The 17821-nt window shown below is 38.2% G+C and overlaps 1 protein-coding gene across 8 annotated transcripts in view; it reads left to right on the top strand.

Annotated features, from left to right (window-relative positions):
* GPHN (gephyrin) overlaps positions 1-17821 on the top strand; it is a 734237-nt gene that overhangs the window by 677486 nt on the left and 38930 nt on the right. For all 8 annotated transcript variants that reach the window (XM_011949716.1, XM_011949712.1, XM_011949717.1 and 5 more), the window contains one exon: positions 17194-17281. In XM_011949716.1, coding sequence (XP_011805106.1) covers positions 17194-17281 — 88 coding nt within the window. The remainder of the gene's footprint in view (positions 1-17193; positions 17282-17821) is intronic.

The raw sequence follows: 17821 nt of genomic DNA, 5'->3' as shown, positions 1-17821 counted from the left end.
AAAATACAAAAAATTAGCCGGGCATGGTGGTGGGCGCCGGTAGTCCCAGCTACTCGGGAGGCTGAGGCAGGAGAATGGCGTGAACCCGGGGAGGCGGGGGGAGCGGAGCTTTCAGTGAGCCGAGCTCGCACCACTGCACTCCAGCCTGGGCGACAGAGCAAGACATCGCCTCAAAAAAAAAAAAAAGAATAAAAAGAGGTTGATTTAATAGTACTATGAAGATTACTGGAGGGATGCTTCAAATACCTGAGAATTAACAACTATATTTGAAAATCATTCATTTATAAATATTATGTATATATTAAAATACATTTCTTGTTTTCACACACTGTTTGGCACACAGTACTGTTGGAGTTCCTATAGTCTTTTTCTTTAAAGAGACACATTTAGAAACCCAGAGATGTTAAGTAACTTGCCCGGCATTATACTACTAGTTAGTGACAGAGATAAAAATGGAATCTAAATTTCCTGAGATTGACAATCCATACTTCTCTACTATCATTATAAAGACAAGATATTGTATACCTGTGTACTACTGTGGGCTGGATTGGTCAGAGTCTTATAAATCTCTAGTTTCAAGCTAGAACTTAAAGAATGAGTAGGATTTAGATAGGAAAAGAGAGAATGTTAATCCAAGTAGGAAAGAGAATGCACAAAAGTAGAGAAGTAGAAACAAATACAGTGTAGAGAATTAGAAATGAACAAGAGGTTCAGGTAGAAGGATAAGACAGGTAAATTGAGTAGAAATTTGAGCCAGATTTTGAAAGGCTTTGCAATTTAGGCAGAACTACCCAATTCGTTAAATTTGAAATTTGGGTATTTTTTTTATTTGGGTTTTTGTTTTTGTTTTTTTTTTCTTTTTTTTGCAGAATTGACGTAAAAAACTATTATTTTAAAAAGATCAGTTGACCTAAATTTATCATATAAGCTAATGATGGAGACTGGAAATAAGGAGAACAATACAGTTTGTTTACTCATTGTTTATTCAGTCACCAGGAAGTATTGATTGTGTACCGGTGAATCATCTGGAGATCTTATTGAAAATTTGATTATACTTTAACAAATCTGGGGTGAGCTGAGATTTTGCATCTCTAACAAGCTCCGAAATTATGCCAAACTGCAAGTCTGTGGATCACAGGAAGTATCAAGAATATAGTAAGATCAGTCATGCGTCTGCTATGAATTTTAAGCCAAAGGCTATTGAAGATACAAAATTGAAACAGATATTGATCTTGCTTTTGAAGAATTACAAATTCCTAGCAGTAAAAATATTTTAGAAGGTTCTAGAACTTAAACTCAAATTTGGAACTATAACTAAGAAGAAAGAGATTAAATAAAGAGAAATAGTGAAGATTATTTAGAAGAGAGCAGTATCACAGTTGAATTATCTTTGTCTGGATTACAAAGCCTCAAAATGGTATGTGTAGGTAAACACAAAATGCCTGGGAAAGCAAGCTGTTAGGGCTCTTTACCACAATTTTATATTCCTGTGTAGCAACATATTATTTCATATCTTCATTCTCCACTCAAAATCTATTATTTCTTGGCTTTTATAGCTCTTCTTACTATGCTCATTCCCCTAAATTTAGGTCTCCCCGTGGCTTACCCTTGGCTGTCTGTCCTTTTCATTCTGTATGCTAATGACTGACTACCAAATCTAATATCCCCAGCCCAAATATGAAACTAGTAAAGCCTAGATATTCTGAATTGGCACAAATTTATGTGAGTTTATATACTTTTAAACACAACCCTATTTCTACTTTTTTTTTTTTGAGATGGAGTCTCACTCTGCCGCCCAGGCTGGAGTACAGTGGCGCAATCTGTGCTCACTGCAACATCCACCTCCCGGGTTCAAGTGATTCTCCTGTCTCAGCCTCCTGAGTAGCTGAGACTACAGGCACCCACCACCGCGTCCGGCCCCTGTTTCTACTTTTTTCCCAAGATATATTTTATTTGAAAAAAGCAAGTTGCAGAATGAGTTTAATTTTATCTCACATTGAATAGCAACTGAACAAACATGTATTTATAAACATGGTATATGCATTGGAAGATATTTATATGTAGAAATACCCTATATACCCAACTGTTATTTCTAGTAGTAAGAGTTTACATATGGGGTAGAAGTTAGAGAATTTAAAGTGATGGTGAAGGCCAGGCACAGTGGCTTACGCCTCTAATCCCAGCACTTTGGGAGGCCAAGGCGGGCAGAGCACAAGGTCAGGAGTTTGAGATCAGCCTGGCCAATATGGTGAAACCCCGTCTCTACTAAAAATACAAAAATTAGCCATGCATGGTGGTGGGCGCTTCTAATTTTTTTTTAGAGACAGAGTTTCGCTGTTGTTGCCCAAGCTGGAGTGCAATGGCACGATCTCAGCTCACCGAAACTTGCACCTTGCGGGTTCAAGCAATTCCCCTGCCTCAGCCTCCTGAGTAGCTGGGATTACAGGCATGCACCACCACACCCAGCTAATTTCGTATTTTTAGTAAAGACGGAGTTTCTCCATGTTGGTCAGGCTGGTCTCAAACTTCCGACCTCAGGTGATCCACCTGCCTCGGCCTCCCAAAGTACTGAGATTACAGGTGTGAGCCACCATGCCCAGCCACTTCTACTTTTTTTTAATATTTCTGAAATACTTGAATATTTTTACCTTGAGGATATAGTGTATTTCTTTTGTAATAAAAGAAACTCCTAAAAATTCCACTTATGCATCATTAAAAATTTGGTGGACCAGTATTGACAAGTATAATCAAACTTTACAAAACAGACAAAAGAGGCAAGCAGCTCATCTAAGTAATCTGAATCCAAGTAAGAGCTATTAATACTATTAAGTGTATAATGCCATAAACATAGTGATAAGTAGACAAATTAAAACAGAAGCCAAAGTCTTGCTGCATTTTAAGTAAAATCATATTTTGTAATACAACAAAAGTTTAAATCAAAACTTTTTAATCAAAACATACTTAAATGCAAAATCTTAATGTCTATATTGATTTCGAATTGTGTTTCTCTTACTATTTTGCAATTGCTCAAATAATAAGACTTGAAAATTTAGCCATAGTATATATTTGTAGAACTTGACAGATAACTAATATAATAGAAACCTTGGCCTACCTACATTTTGTTTTCTACAAGCATAAAAAGTATTTCATAGCTATGTTTTGTTTTCCAGAACCCATGGTGATAAACTGTTCATAGTAGATATTTTCCCCAATAGATGATAGGTTGGCAGCATCACTGAATAAAAAGAAAGAAGGAAGGAGGGAAGCAAGGAAGGGAGGGAGGGAGGGAGGGAGGGAGTGTTGGCAGCATCATCGAATAAAAAGAAAGAAAGAAGGAAGGGAGGGAGGGAGGGAGGAAGTCTTTAATGTTACCCTTGACAAAATATCAACTATTTTACTTCATCTAGACTTCCACAAAATAATAATGTAATATATTGGCTTTGAATTTTCAACCTCTCATTATAAATTCTTTTTCCTCATTTTCATGTTTTTCCTTCTCTTGATGTCACAGTGCCTTTCTATTCTTTCCATTCTTTTCACTCAATTGCATACTTTTATCTATTTACATATTTTCGACTTTGTAAATTTTAGATGCAGGGGCTAATGTGCAGGTTTGTTACATGGGTATATTGGATGATGCTGAGGTTTTGAGAACCAATGATCACATCACCCAGGTAGTGAGCATAGTACCCAATAGTTAGGTTTTAGGCCACTTATCCCTCTCCCTCCTTCCCTCCTCTAGTAGTTCCCAGTGTCTGTTGTTGCCATCATTATGTTCAAGAGTACCCACTGTTTAGCTCCCACTTATAAGTAAGAACATGTGGTATTTGGTTTTCTGTTCCTGCATTAATTCACTCAGGATAATGGCCTCCAGCTGTATCCGTGTTGCTGCAAAGGACATGATTTCATTCTTTTCCATGGCTGTGTACTATTCCATGGTGTATATGCACCACATTTTCTTTATCCAGTCCACCACTGAAGAGCATTCTTTGTCTCTACTGTTGTGAATAATGCTGCAGTGAACATAAGAGTGCATGTGTCTGGCCGGGCGCGGTGGTTCAAGCCTGTAATCCCAGCACTTTGGGAGGCCGAGACGGGCGGATCACGAGGTCAGGAGATCGAGACCATCCTGGCTAACACGGTGAAACCCCGTCTCTACTAAAAATACAAAAAAAAACTAGCCGGGCGAGGTGGCGGGCGCCTGTAGTCCCAGCTACTCCGGAGGCTGAGGCAGGAGAATGGCGTAAACCCGGGAGGCGGAGCTTGCAGTGAGCTGAGATCCGGCCACTGCACTCCAGTCCGGGCGACGTCCGGGCGACGGAGCGAGACTCCGCCTCAAAAAAAAAAAAAAAAAAAGAGTGCATGTGTCTTTTTAGTAGGATGATTTGTTTTCTTCTGGATATATACCCAGTGATGAGATTGCTGGGTTGAGTGGTAGTTCTCAGTTCTTTGAGAAATCTCCAAACCTCTTTCCACAGTGGCTGAACCAATCTACACTCCCACCAACAGTGTGTAAGTGTGCTCTTTTCTGTGCAGCCTCACCAAGATCTATTATTTATTTACTTTTTAATAATAGCCATTTGGACTGGTGTGAGCTGGTGTCATTGTGGTTTTGATTTTTATTTCTCTGTGATTAGGAATATGTTAAATGATCATATCCCTAATCATATGTTCATATGTTTGTTGGCTGTTTGTATGTCCTTTTGAGAAGTGTCTGTTCAGGTTTTTTGCCTATTTTTTAATGGATCTGCCTTAAATATGGGACAGCAGATGTCCTAGTTTTCTTTTCCCCAAGGCTGGTTCAATAACCTATTAGCCTCCTTTAGTCCTCCTAGACAGCGTGAGCTACTGTAGGGGAAGAGTTGAAGACAGAGAAATGTAGATAGGTAAACAAGTACTGAATGCTGTATGTACTAGCCAAGCAGCTGTGGCCAGAACTTAGTTACTAAGATATTGGTCATTTGAGCACATATATTCTTCTCTGTTACTGCTTTTTTTTTTTTTCTTTTTTTCTCAGTTTCCTGATAAATTTGCTTTGAGAAGTTTTTGTCTTATATGGCTTAAACAGGGTGGAAAAAGGATTTGTGAGGATTGGGCCAGAGTTGTTTTCTTTCCCACCAGATAAGCTCCATGAATACTAGGATAAAGTGTATGTTGGTAAACACTATATCCACAGCACTTAGTAGGGATACATTAAACAGCCCTGCCATCTTTTCCTATACCATTCTCTCTTTCCATGAAACCTAGAAACTTTCAATTATACAGCAGTCCAAAAGAATCTTACAGGGCCCCTTCAAAGTAAGTCCAAAAGCCTTGGCCATAGGAGCAGGCCAGAAAGTATGGTACTGACAGTAGAGTTGCATTCCTAAGACACATCCCCCAAAAATGTACAATGTAAAGCTTTGTGGCTGGGTGGTTCGTTTTTTATTTCTGAAGAAAAGCATCTCAGGAGAAATTCCAAATAGATTTAGCAGGCTTTTAATTTAAAAAATTGAGGAGCAGCTCTCTCAGGCTTGAAAAGGTCTTACAAATTTACTTCTTGAATATAACAAGTGGTAATCATTATCCAAATAGGTAGAATCCACTTGGGGAAATTTTTTTAAATAAATTTCAGCATTAATTGAGTTTATATAATTCCTCAAACTGATTTTAACTATTGAATAAGTATTCAACTTTATGACAGCTCAGCAATATAGCTTCTGAACTGCCAACTTGGACTTTCTGGCCTTTCAAGGCCTAAGGAAGGGCTGGGAAATTCCCATCATTAAAAAGAGTTCCCCCTTCTGGAAAACTGCCATCACAGAAGCCTGCCCCACTCCAGTCCTGGGCTTACTTGACTATGTCATGGATTGGTGTTTTGTATCTGAACTGCCTCCTCTTGCTGCTGCAAATTTGTGAAGCTAGCTCTTTATATTAAAGCAAGAAGCAGAAGAAGGACAGGTACTGAGATAGAAAACTGGGTTCTTATAAAACTGGCACATTTAGCAGAAATTATCAAGATAGACTTAACAGCACAGTGATTATTTGGGCAAAGCCAAGTGCCTTACAACTTCCAATTTGTGAACCAAACATATCCTAATTTTTCATTGCTTACCTAATGTTCTTAAAGTAGGAGTTTTCTAATAATCAATGATAATTTAGATCTGAATTTAATTGGTTCTTGTCATTTTTATAAACTGTCTGCTTTCCTTATGGCATGAACTTCCTTTTCTGCTTAAAATGCAAAGTTTTCATTTTTGAGTCAACATAATAGATTTATTTTCTTTTTTTTTTCTTTTACTCCTGGCAAGCTGGGATATATTTATTTTCTGATCATTTTTCAGCAGAGGTTTCTCATTTTCTATTGGTTAACAAAGAACATTCTACCCTAACAAACGTGTTTAATGACGAGAGATTCTTTCCGATCTCAGCGACAGACTTTCTATGTAGCTGTTAGAGTTGCCCTCCTTTATCTTTAAGCATTGCTATTGCATTGACATTTCTGTTTCTTCTATGAATAACCTCTAGGTATTACTGTAGCTTTAGACATTGTTTTCCTACCCCAAACTCATAAAAAGTAATGTCTTCCAGAAAGCCTGTCCTAATTATCTCAATCCAGTTCTGATCATTCTATCCCATTCACCCTTTTTATCATTTCTTTATATTACATATAAATATGATATATATTTTTCATTTTAATTAATGTATTTGAATTCAACAGATGATATTAATGTCATTGCTTATTTCACTCATTTTTCTAACTTCTTTCACTGATGAGTTTTCTGCACTAGCTTATAAATTTAAAGGCAAGAACCATGCTTTCTTCTTTCTTTACATGACTCCATGGTCCCAGAACACTCAGTGAGACTGGAAAAGAGTGAAATGATGGCTATATGTGTAGTATGTAGTTTGATTCCATACGTGAAGTAGACACCCAGAAAAGATTTGTAGTTAATGAATTTATCTTCGACCTCTGAAGAAACTATGATATGATTAATAGATGTCCTCAGCTATTTTTTGTTACCTTGGTATGATTAACTGCCAACATTCTTTAACCTATACATCCTAGAACTTTTTCTCTGTGTCATCTTCACTCATCTTAAAATCATGCAGCTTGCAGTTGGTGTAACAGATGAAACAGGAAACTAATTAGCAGCTGTTGTCCATCTGTGTGTTTATATTAAATATTTTTAAATAGAAATGTATTTGCATTCTGAATACTCTTTCTGAAATTCATAAATCCTGAACTTGGGTAAATGCTATAAAATTCAAAACCAAGACAGAGCCTTTACCATGTATCTTCATGATAAAGGAAAAATAATTTTATGCCAGAATCAAGATTATAGTAATTTGAGGCAGATGTAAATTTTAAAAAGCAAAAAAGTCTTAACCTTTTTAAGTTGCTTTGGAATTGAGCCCCCAAAGCAATGAGATTGAAATCTGAAAAGATAAAGTGTTCAAAAGATGTCATACCCTCTGAATATATTCTTTCTTCACAGAAACTGATGAGTACCTCCAGTTTTGAGAAAGCTACATTCATTCTCTGACATATTTATTTTGAAACATGCTTCTCCTTTCTCTTTTTCTACCTTTCTATTAAGTATGTGGTTCTTTGACATGTGATCAAGTTAGAACTCTACAGAGAGTGCTATTAACATTGGTAGCCTTCTTCCAAGTAGAAGATGAATGTCATGGCTTTAGGAAGAAAATACACAGTTACTCATTTCACTCAAGTCAAATAGGCAAATGTCTCTTATGTTCAAAAAGGAAAGGGAGAAGAGTATTATCTACAAGACGAGTATCAAATTGCAACACTCAGGTCGGTGTTTCCCTCTGTGCTTTCAGTTTATGTGTGAAAAGAAAATAGTCATTGTGTTTATGTAACTTTCAGTATTTCCATAGAATCATAATATCTTATTCTGATGTTAGCTAGTCCAAACTTTCACCCAGTGGAGATGTTGAGGAAAATCTGAACAACTTAGCCATTAGGTTTTTGTTTGAATTCTTTTAGTGAGAAAGATCTCTACTGCCTCATGAGATAGCACGTTCTATTGTTCGATGGCGGTTATGTTAAAGTAAGGATGTTTTCCCATTACACTGAGCCAGTCTTTCTTCCTGTTTCTTTCATCTGTTAGCCCTAATTCTGCCCTCCAAGCAATGCCAAATAAGTTGGCTTCCTCTTTTATGTGATATTTGAATACACAATTGTTTCACCTTAATCCCTTCTCAAAGTACTATTTATGATTATATGTTTAGCAGTATCTTTTTTTTATCCCCAGAGAATATTATTAGCCTATGATATCATTATAATTGAGTAACTAAACAGTATTTACTCCCAAAGCTACTGTAGATAAACTGACTTGAAATCAGGTTCAGCTCATTTACTGAGTGCCTACAATGTGCAGGAATTTGGTGGGGCAATCAGGAAGCCTGGATGAAATGAGACCCTGTTTTGTGAGAGAGTTGTATACTGCTATGTCATCTTTACAAAGTTTCTTTTATCACAATTTGTTGCCTCTCTTTGTCCTTTTAAGTTTTTTTAACATCAAATCCCGTTTTGACATTAATATTACTACTCCTGCTTTTTTGCTTATTTACATTTGCCTGGTGACTTTTTGCCCTAGCTGTTATTTTCTTTCTTTCTTTTTTCTTTTCTTTCTTTTTCCTTCTTTTTTTCTCTTTCCTTTCTCTTTCTTTCTTCTTTTTCTTTTCTTTCTCTTTCTTTTTTCCTCTTTATCTTTCCTTTCTCTCTCTTTCTTTCTTTCTTTTTCTTTTTTTTTTTTTTTGACAGAGTCTTACTCTGTCACCCAGGCTGGACTGCAATGGTGTAATCTCAGCTCCCTGCAACCTCCACCTCCTGGGTTCAAGTGATCCTCCTGCATCAGCGTCCTGAGTAACTAGGATTACAGGCACCTGCCACTATGCTCAGCTAATTTTTATATTTTTAGTAGAGACAGGGTTTCACCATGTTGGGCAGGCTGGTCTCGAACTCCTGACTTCAAGCAATCTACCTGCCTCAGCCTCCCAAAGTGCTGGGATTTCAGATGTGAGACACCACGCCCGGCTCTATTTTATATAAAAGAGTGTGTATGTTTGTGTATTTCACTACTGTTTCCTCTCCTCCAACTTCCCCTGCCTTGAAGCCTATGTTCTGAATCATTTTTTCATTTACAGTCATTTTTCCAGAACATTACTTGGTGATTTGTCATCTGAATCTTTGCATTTTAACAAGTGTCATTCTTCCATTTTGATTGGTGAATGACTGGATGTAGGATATGAGGGTTGTATGCCTTGAAGAGATATGTTGGTGTTAATTTACTATTTGCTAGTTTTGGGTATTGTAGGTAAGAAGTCCAAAGCCAGTATTACTTTTTCCTTTGTTAGTAACCCAGTCTTCCTATTAAATATTTGGCAGCTTGTAAGCTTTTCTGTTTACCTTTGAAATTCCAAAATTGTACCGGGACATGTTTAGGTTTATGTTTTTGTTTTTCTTTTTTTTTTCTTTTTTTTTAATCAATCTTGCCTGGAACTTAGTGAACCTTTTCAATTTCCAAGTCCAACTCTTCTCAAATAAATGAAACTTTCCTCTTTTCCCCCCCATCTCTTCTTTTATTTCCTTATGGAATTCCTGTTGGTAATATGTCAGTCTCTTGCTCTGTCTTCTTATTTTCTGCATGATTTCTATCTTTTGTACTTTTGCACAGTCCTTGGAGATATTTCTACCACTTGATCTTCCAAGCAACTAACCAAATTTTTGACAAGGACTGTACTTACCTTCATCTACTAAATCTTAAAATTTGAAAATCACATATTTTGTTCCAGAACACAGTTTTAATGTCATAATTAAATCTGTATTAGTGTTTTAATTACTTATTATTGTTATTAAAATTATCTGTTGCCCCAGAAGTTTTATTTCTCAAGGGGATATCCTAAATATTATGCTCATTCTTCCACTTTTCAGTTGGTTGTTACTTAGGTTGCTGGTATTTTCTTCTCCCTACTGGAAGTTCTATTCACCCTAAGGGTTCTGGAAGCTGCTAGGGTACTTTGGGCCTGGTGAGAATGGAGTTACATTGGAAAAGAGGATCATGAGTGGCAAAAGGAAGAAAGCTGTCAATTCCTGAATTAACAAAGTACTAAATGGCAAGCTGCTAGTGTTCTATTAAAGTACAAGAAATAAACAGTCCAAGCCTCTGTGCTTCCTGGACAGTTTTGTTGTGAAGGCTGGACTTTCCCAGCCTTTAAAGGATAGGGCAGTCTTAATATGTTTTAAAGTAGAATCCAGACTTCTGGGTCAACATAAAAAAAATTATAGCTTTGCCCTTGATCTGGATCCCAACCAACCACAAATTCTTAGAATCAGTGAATGTTAAAGATGAAAAAGACATACTCCAAATGTCCTTATTTTGTAGATAAGGAGAATAATACCCCCTTCCCCCAGAAAATGATACTAGTTTTTCAGGATCATCTAAGTAGTTAGCAGTAGAGCTAAAACAGGATTCTAGACTTTGTGACACTCAGGCCTTCAATTAATGGCTTTATCTTCTGTTGCCTAGTACATACATTCTTAGCATTAAAGCAATTGTCTTGTAGAATGCTTTCATGTAATATTGGTACTGTAAGAGAACAATGGTTAGGTACTTAATAATTCAAATGAAAATGAATGGGAAGTGTTAGTAAATCAACATTCATGTTAGTATTAGAATTATTTTTGGCTAGGCGCAGTGGCTCATGCCTGTAATCCCAGCACTTTGGGAGGCCAGGAATTCAAGACCAGCCTGGCCAACATGGCGAAACTCTAGTAAAAATACAAAAATTTGCCAAGCATGGTGGCACACACTTGTAATCCCAGCTACTTGGGTGACTGAGGCACAGGAATCACTTAAAGCTGGGAGGCAGAGGTTGCAGTGAGCAGAGATAGCGCCATGCACTCCAGCCTGAGTGACAGAGCGAGACTCTGTCTTTTTGTTGTTGTGTTTTTGTTGTTGTTGTTGTTTTTGTTTTCGTTTTTATTAGGAGTCCCATACTGTTGCCCAGGCTAGAGTGCAGTAGCACCATCTCTGCTGAATACAAGCTCCACCTCCCGGGTTCACACCATTCTCCTGTCTCAGCCTCCCGAGTAGCTGGGACTACAGGTGCCCACCACCATGCCCAACTAATTGTTTGTATTTTTAGTAGAGACAGGGTTTTACTGTGTTAGCCAGGATGGTCCCAATCTCCTGACCTCGTGATCCACTTGCCTCGGCCTCCCAAAGTGCTAGGATTACAGGCGTGAGCCACTGCACCCGGCTGACTCTGTCTTAAAACATAAAAATAATAATATTTTTTTTTAGGCCAGGTGCAGTGGCTGTAATCCCAGCACTTTTGGAGACTGAGGCAGGCAGATCTCTTGAGCCCAGGAGTTCAAGACCAGCCTGGGCGACATGGTGAAACCCTGTCTACAAAATACACAAAAAATATTATCCAGGTGTGGTGGCGCACTCTTGTGGTCCCAGCTACTCAGGAGGCTGAAGTGGGAGGATCACTTGAGCCTGGTATGTAGAGGCTGCAGTGAGCCATGATCATACCACTGCACTCCAGCCTGGGTAATAGAGTGACACCCTGTCTCAAAAAAAGAAAAAAAAAAAAAGATTTATCTTTAAAGGAATGGCTAAGCACCATCCAAATTAAGTTAAAACTGCAGTTGTTAATGAAGACAGATTTAAGTGATATCATGATATCCCTTCAAGGTATGCCACTCTTTGAGAAAAGGGAAACTACTGATACATACCTAGAAAACTTAATCTGCTTAATCCAATAGCCCCTCTAGTGGCAGTGGTGAGAATAAGCCAGATTTTAGAAGTACAAATTTTGTTTCTATCAGTATTTGGTATAAACAAATGAGATTTATATATTTAGATAAATGCCGATAAATAGCTTTTATCTGAAGGTGTTTTATGTGTAACAAAGTGTCTTTCATAATGCAAATATTACTATATTTAGAAGAAGAGTAGAAAAAACATAAGATGACTTTGAACCTACCATTGCCTATGTGAACTTCAGTGCCCTCTTTTGTCCTGCCTTCCTCACAGAGTTGTGAGATTAACACGTAGGTGTGAAAATGTATTATTTTTTAAAAACATTAGTATTGTCATTAATTTTATTTCTTGGATATTAATTGATATTAAATGCAGGAAGTTCTGTCTTAAAATATAAGGTCAGATTATAATGTTTTGTAGTTTTAGCCTCCTATCCTTGAGAAAATTAAGACACCCTGCTTGCTTTATGTAAGAAAACTGAGAAAATCATGAACTGTTTTCTCTCTATTATTCATGATTATAACCCTTGTTACCTATTTCCTCTTATCACTCTTCAGAGTAATCTTTGAGTTTTAGAAAGCAAACTCAGTTTTTATTTGTTAAAAATAGAGTCTGGGGGAAGGAATATGAAGTAAATATTGGAAAATATTAGCATTTGTCAAATCTGAGCGATGGATGCATGGGTATTGGTTATACTATTACGTTGGAAATGTTTTATAATTTAAAATATAGCATGAATCACAAAAAAGAAAGCAAATTTATGATGTGAATAGGCCCTTAAGCTATGGTTAACCAAAATAACCATCTGAACATGAGAGATTCTGAATCATGTTCATTTCATTCCACAGAGCGATAGTAAAATGTTCACACATGCGGTTTTCTGCTGGTTACCCCAGACAAATCCATACCTCATGCCATAGCATCCTGTCCCTTTTTTGTTTTGTTTTGTTTTTGTTTTTTAGGAGACTAGGTCTAGGGCTGGGCACGGTGGCTCACGCCTGTAATCCCAGCACTTTGGGAGGCCAAAGTGGGCAGATCACTTGAGGTCAGGATTTCAAGACTAGCCTGGCGAGCATGGTGAAACCCATCTCTACTAAAACTACAAAACATTAGCCAGGCATGGTGGCAGGCATCTGTAATCCCAGCTGCTTGAGAAGCTGAGACAGGAGAATTGCTTGAACTCAGGAGGCAGAGGTTGCAGTGAGCCGAGATCGTGCCACTCCACTCCAGCCTGGTCAACAAAGCAAGACTCCTCCATCTCAAAAAAAAAAAAGAGAGAGAGAGAGAGACTAGGTCTCACTACATCACCCAGGCTAGAATGCAGTGGCTAGTCACAGACGCAATAATAGCTCACTGCAGTCTTGAACTACAGGGCTCAAGCAGTCCTCTCACCTCAGCCTCCCAGGTAGCTGAGACTACAGGTGTGCCACTGCACTTGACCAGCATCCTCTCTTTCTGATGTTTTTGGACAAGAGTCCATTCTCATTAGACTCTTCCTTTTATGGTATATTACATGCCTTTAAAAAACTACACAATCACTTCTGATTGGGCAGGGAGTGGAACAAGCATTTAATAAGAAGCCAGAGTTTGTAGTCCTGGCTCTGCCACTTACTGCTCTGTCTACACTTTGCCTCTCTGAATATCACTTGCCTTTTCTTAAAATGAGCATAGTAATACCTATTCAGTCTAGCATACAGATTTATTGAGAGATTATAGCATGCCACATAAATGAAGTTATAGATCCCCTGGCTGTTGTCATACATTGGTACCTGTCTCTCTAGTAAGGCAGGGTATCTGACCAAATCTCCAAACACCAGAAGCGTACAACAGAAAGGAGAGTAAGAGAGAGTGACAGAGGGGGATAGAGTATGGCAGGACCCAAATAACTGGCCCAGCAGTGATAATGGACAAGATGACATTTACAACTTTGAGATTGAATGATTTTGTGAATGTACTACCCACAGAGTACAAAGTATCATTGAGCATATTCTTTGAAACATCATAAATTTCACTTAAGATTTAGAACAAAATCCCTTTTAGTTGATTTCTGCAAATTAGAAAATTTCATGTGGAGAGTTGATGTCTCTGAGGTTTTACAAAATAGGGAAAAAACATTGTTTCCCAGATAATACAAAAATAATGAGTAAGGCTGGCACGGTGGCTTACACCTGTAATCCCAGCACTTTGGGAGGCCAAGGCAAGCCAATCACCTGAGGTCAGGAGTTCAAGACCAGCCTGGCCAATATGGTGAAACCCTGTCTCTACTAAAAATACAAAAATTAGCCAGGCATAGTGGCAGGCGCCTGTATTCCCAGCTCCTTGGGAGGCTGAGGCAGGAGAATTGCTTGAACCCAGGAGGCGGAGGTTGCAGTGAGCCGAGATCATGCCATCGTACTCCAGTCTGGGCGACAAGAGCAAAACTCCATCTCAAAAAAAAAAAAAAAGGTACGAAAAAGCATTGAAAAGTGCTATTTGTAGTAATCAGCTAGGCTGTCCCAGAACCTTTATCCCCCTACAAAGATTAATACCATGACGATGTACATCTCACTGCTGCTTTGTTTACAGTAGCTTTACAATAATTCTATAGAATCAACATGTTGTAAGTTATATATTACAAGTTTTGTAAAATTAGCAAATATCTTTTTCTACTAACATAAAATTGTATTTGTTGATAGTATTCATTACCCAGTCAGTATTTTGAACCACATTCCATGTGATGCTGTGTTTGGGATGTTTTTTCCATTTATTCCATAGTAAATGAGAAACCATTGGCTTAGCATAATGATAATATGATCCAGCAAGGCAAGGAGCCCAGAACTCTGGGCATCAGGAACCCATCACATGCATATTGTATAGTATTTCAATACAACAGAATAATTTGCTGTCTTTTTTCCTAAATCAAAATGAAAAGGACTGATGAGAAATCTGTTCAAAATACATAGGTCAAGAATACTTTAAGTACACACATTATTCAAAATAATTCTGAGATGTTTGCCCAACTAGTTAAGTTTAAAATTTATGTCGGGGATTTTTTTTTTAAGTCTTTCATGTTTTACACATAGATTCTACCTTCAGTTAGTACCTGGGCACTTTTTTGGCTGCATACACAATGACTGACCGATGACTTTAAAGGGTCTCTGTATTGGTAGGCTGAACCTTATATGAGCCATTTTTCAAACTTTTACTTTTGGCCCTTCTCCTTGGGAGCTTGCTTCCCAGAGCCAGAGCTTGTGGACAGGCCAGTGCTAGAGGAAAAGGAGAATTTTACCCAGACCCTGTAAGAGAACTTCATAGTAGATGAAGCTATTCAGGTTGGAACCAGGCCTACCTTGCCATTTGGACCTTTCATGTTTAGCTCTGTAAATGTATTTAAGTCCCAGTCTATGATTTTCTTGTGTGTTACTCATGAGTATTTTCCAGAATAAAAATCCCAAGCATACTGTAGTTGAACTTTGCTAGTTTGTTAGGTATGTTTGTGTGACTAACTTGTTAGCATAGCAGCAGTAGAATGACAAATGCCTTCCTTGAAAACCTAGTTTGTTCCAGGTACTATTCCAAGTGTTTTATATGTTTTAATAGGATATATTTTAATCCTCATAACAACCCTATTATGGTTACTTTACAAATGAAAAACTAAGGCAAAGAGAAGTTAAGCAACTTGTGCGTGGTTAAACATCTAGCAAGTAGTGGTGCTAGGATTTCCACTCAGGCAATCTGACTCCAGAGTTCACATTCTTTATCTCTGTGCTATGCCACCTCCTGACTAGCTTATCTCTTATAGAGTCTGTGAAGGTTGTGTCTCTGGTAGGTCTCAAGTTCTCCCTACCTCTGTTACACCTGGATAAAAATAGAAATTATATTCTAGTTACAAATCATGCTATCTAGAGTCACTAACTTTCCTTCTTCCTCTCTCATCAAATTAAGGTAAGGGGGCATGAATAAACTTCACTATCATGAGATATTTGTGAGAACATATGCTGTCTCGTTGAGAAATAATTTGGTTTGAAGTTAACAAAAACCTGCTGAAGCCAGCTCAAGCAAAGGAGATATTTATGTAAGGATACAAGGTTATCTCATAGAACCCACGAGCAAGAATACAGCTGGGCCTCAAGGGGGACGAAAGGCAAGAAGCAAAAAATCAGAAGCCAGAGTCACTCCCATTTTAGTTGTTCTCATTAGATGTCCATTGGGAAGAAAGGGAAAGGAAGAGTCAGGCGGTATAAATAGGTAAGAATTTTTCAGAAAACAAGGATATGGCTAGATACACAGTCCTCAAAAAGTATCTTTTCTGTACTGCATCAATTGAAGGGAAATGCCAATCACAGGTCACATTGCCCTGTAGATTTGTATGGATTTAAAGTAGTAACTAAACAATCCCTTTCAACTACTCCCAATTATCCTGTCCCTCCATAAGTCTTGATTCTTGGCATTTTGTTTATTCTCACTTGATCAATCTCCAGTTAGGACTTTTCAACTGTTCTGATATCCAACGATAAGACCCCTGTTTTCATCTCTTCTCCCCAGACCTTCAACCTGCACCATCAAAGAGCCTGTTGTACTTGCCTTTTCAAGTGACAGTCAGGAACCTGCCTCACTTCCATTCCTAATATTCATCCTGTATTCATACCCCATATAAGTAGTTCATCCCATCTCTGCTTTCCTTGTCCTTTTTCCCCTACTTTTTCTCTTCCCAACATTATGAATACCTACTGGCTTTTCCTATTTCTAGGGATCCTCGCTCCTCCATTTCCTATTAGATAAACTCCAAATTCATCAGCTTGAGGGTTCTTCAAAATCATGTCCTCCCATCCTACCTATCCCAGTCATTCCCACTCAAGTCCTTCACTCTAAGCAGGCTATTTTCCACAGTGACCTAGAAATAGCACAGGCTTAACCATTATTCCAAGCCTTTGCTGGTACAGATCCTCTTGCTTACAAAGCTCTTTCTCATTCCTTTCCTTTCCACTTCTCAGAATCCAACTCATTTCTCAGGGCCTCACTTAAGACATTCCCTCTGGGATCTTTCCAACACCTCGGGTAACCAATTGTCCTGGCTTGCCTTGGATTCCTAGGACATCTGACTTTAGTACTAAAACAGGAATATTCCTAGGCAAACCAGGATAGTTAGACATCCTCCAACATCTCATTGTCTCCTTTCATTATAGTGGCTTGTTAGAACAAAAAGCCCTGTGAAATCGCCAGTAGCCACTACTTCAGCATGTACAAGGTCCTTTCTCCATAATAAGACTTAATGCTCCTGTTAGGCAGAGACCCTTTTGATTCCCACTTCATACAGAATATAGTGCTGTACTCATGTTAATGCCTATTAGTGAATAAGGCGGTATAGTTTTAAGTTGGCACTATATCTAAAATCTTTTCCTCGTGTGTTAATTTCTTTGTCTTTATTTTTTTCCAGCCCAGATGACTTACTCAATGCCTTGAATGAGGGTATCAGTCGTGCTGATGTCATCATCACATCAGGGGGTGTATCCATGGGGGAAAAGGTATGAAAGATAGGGCCTGTAAAAATGTATCTGCTGTAATGTTCTTGCATATGGTCGACTAACTGTGGTCTGGTAGGCATCTGATATTCATAACCAGGCTCCCACAAAGCTGAAAATCCATGGGGCTTCAGAAATTACTGGTCTCTCTAAAAGGGATACAATGTGGGTAGGTTAGGGAGCTTACCCTCAGAAGCAACCAGGAGAATCCCACAACTTGCAGAATGGTTTTGCTATTCCCCTGGAAACTTCTGACTTGTTTCTCACTCTATTATACTACATTAGGACATTCTTTATACATATTTACTACCAGGGTAAAGCTCTAAGATCCTTCTTTCTACTCAAATTTAAACATGACTGCCCAGGAGCCAACCAATTCACCCACCATATATTCCAAATCTACCAAGAATGCTTAGCTCCCCTTCCCCACAAGGAAGAAAGGGAGGATTAGGCATTCATTTGGCTCCTCTTTACAAAATAATAATAATAATAATAATAATAATAATAATAATGAAAATATGGCAAGGCACAGTGGCTCAAGCC

The sequence above is a fragment of the Colobus angolensis genome, unplaced genomic scaffold (assembly GCF_000951035.1).
Source record: "Colobus angolensis palliatus isolate OR3802 unplaced genomic scaffold, Cang.pa_1.0 Scaffold3, whole genome shotgun sequence".
Lineage (NCBI taxonomy): Eukaryota > Metazoa > Chordata > Mammalia > Primates > Cercopithecidae > Colobus > Colobus angolensis.
The sequence above is the reverse complement of the archived record's forward strand: the minus strand, read 5'-3'. Positions and strand labels throughout refer to the sequence as shown.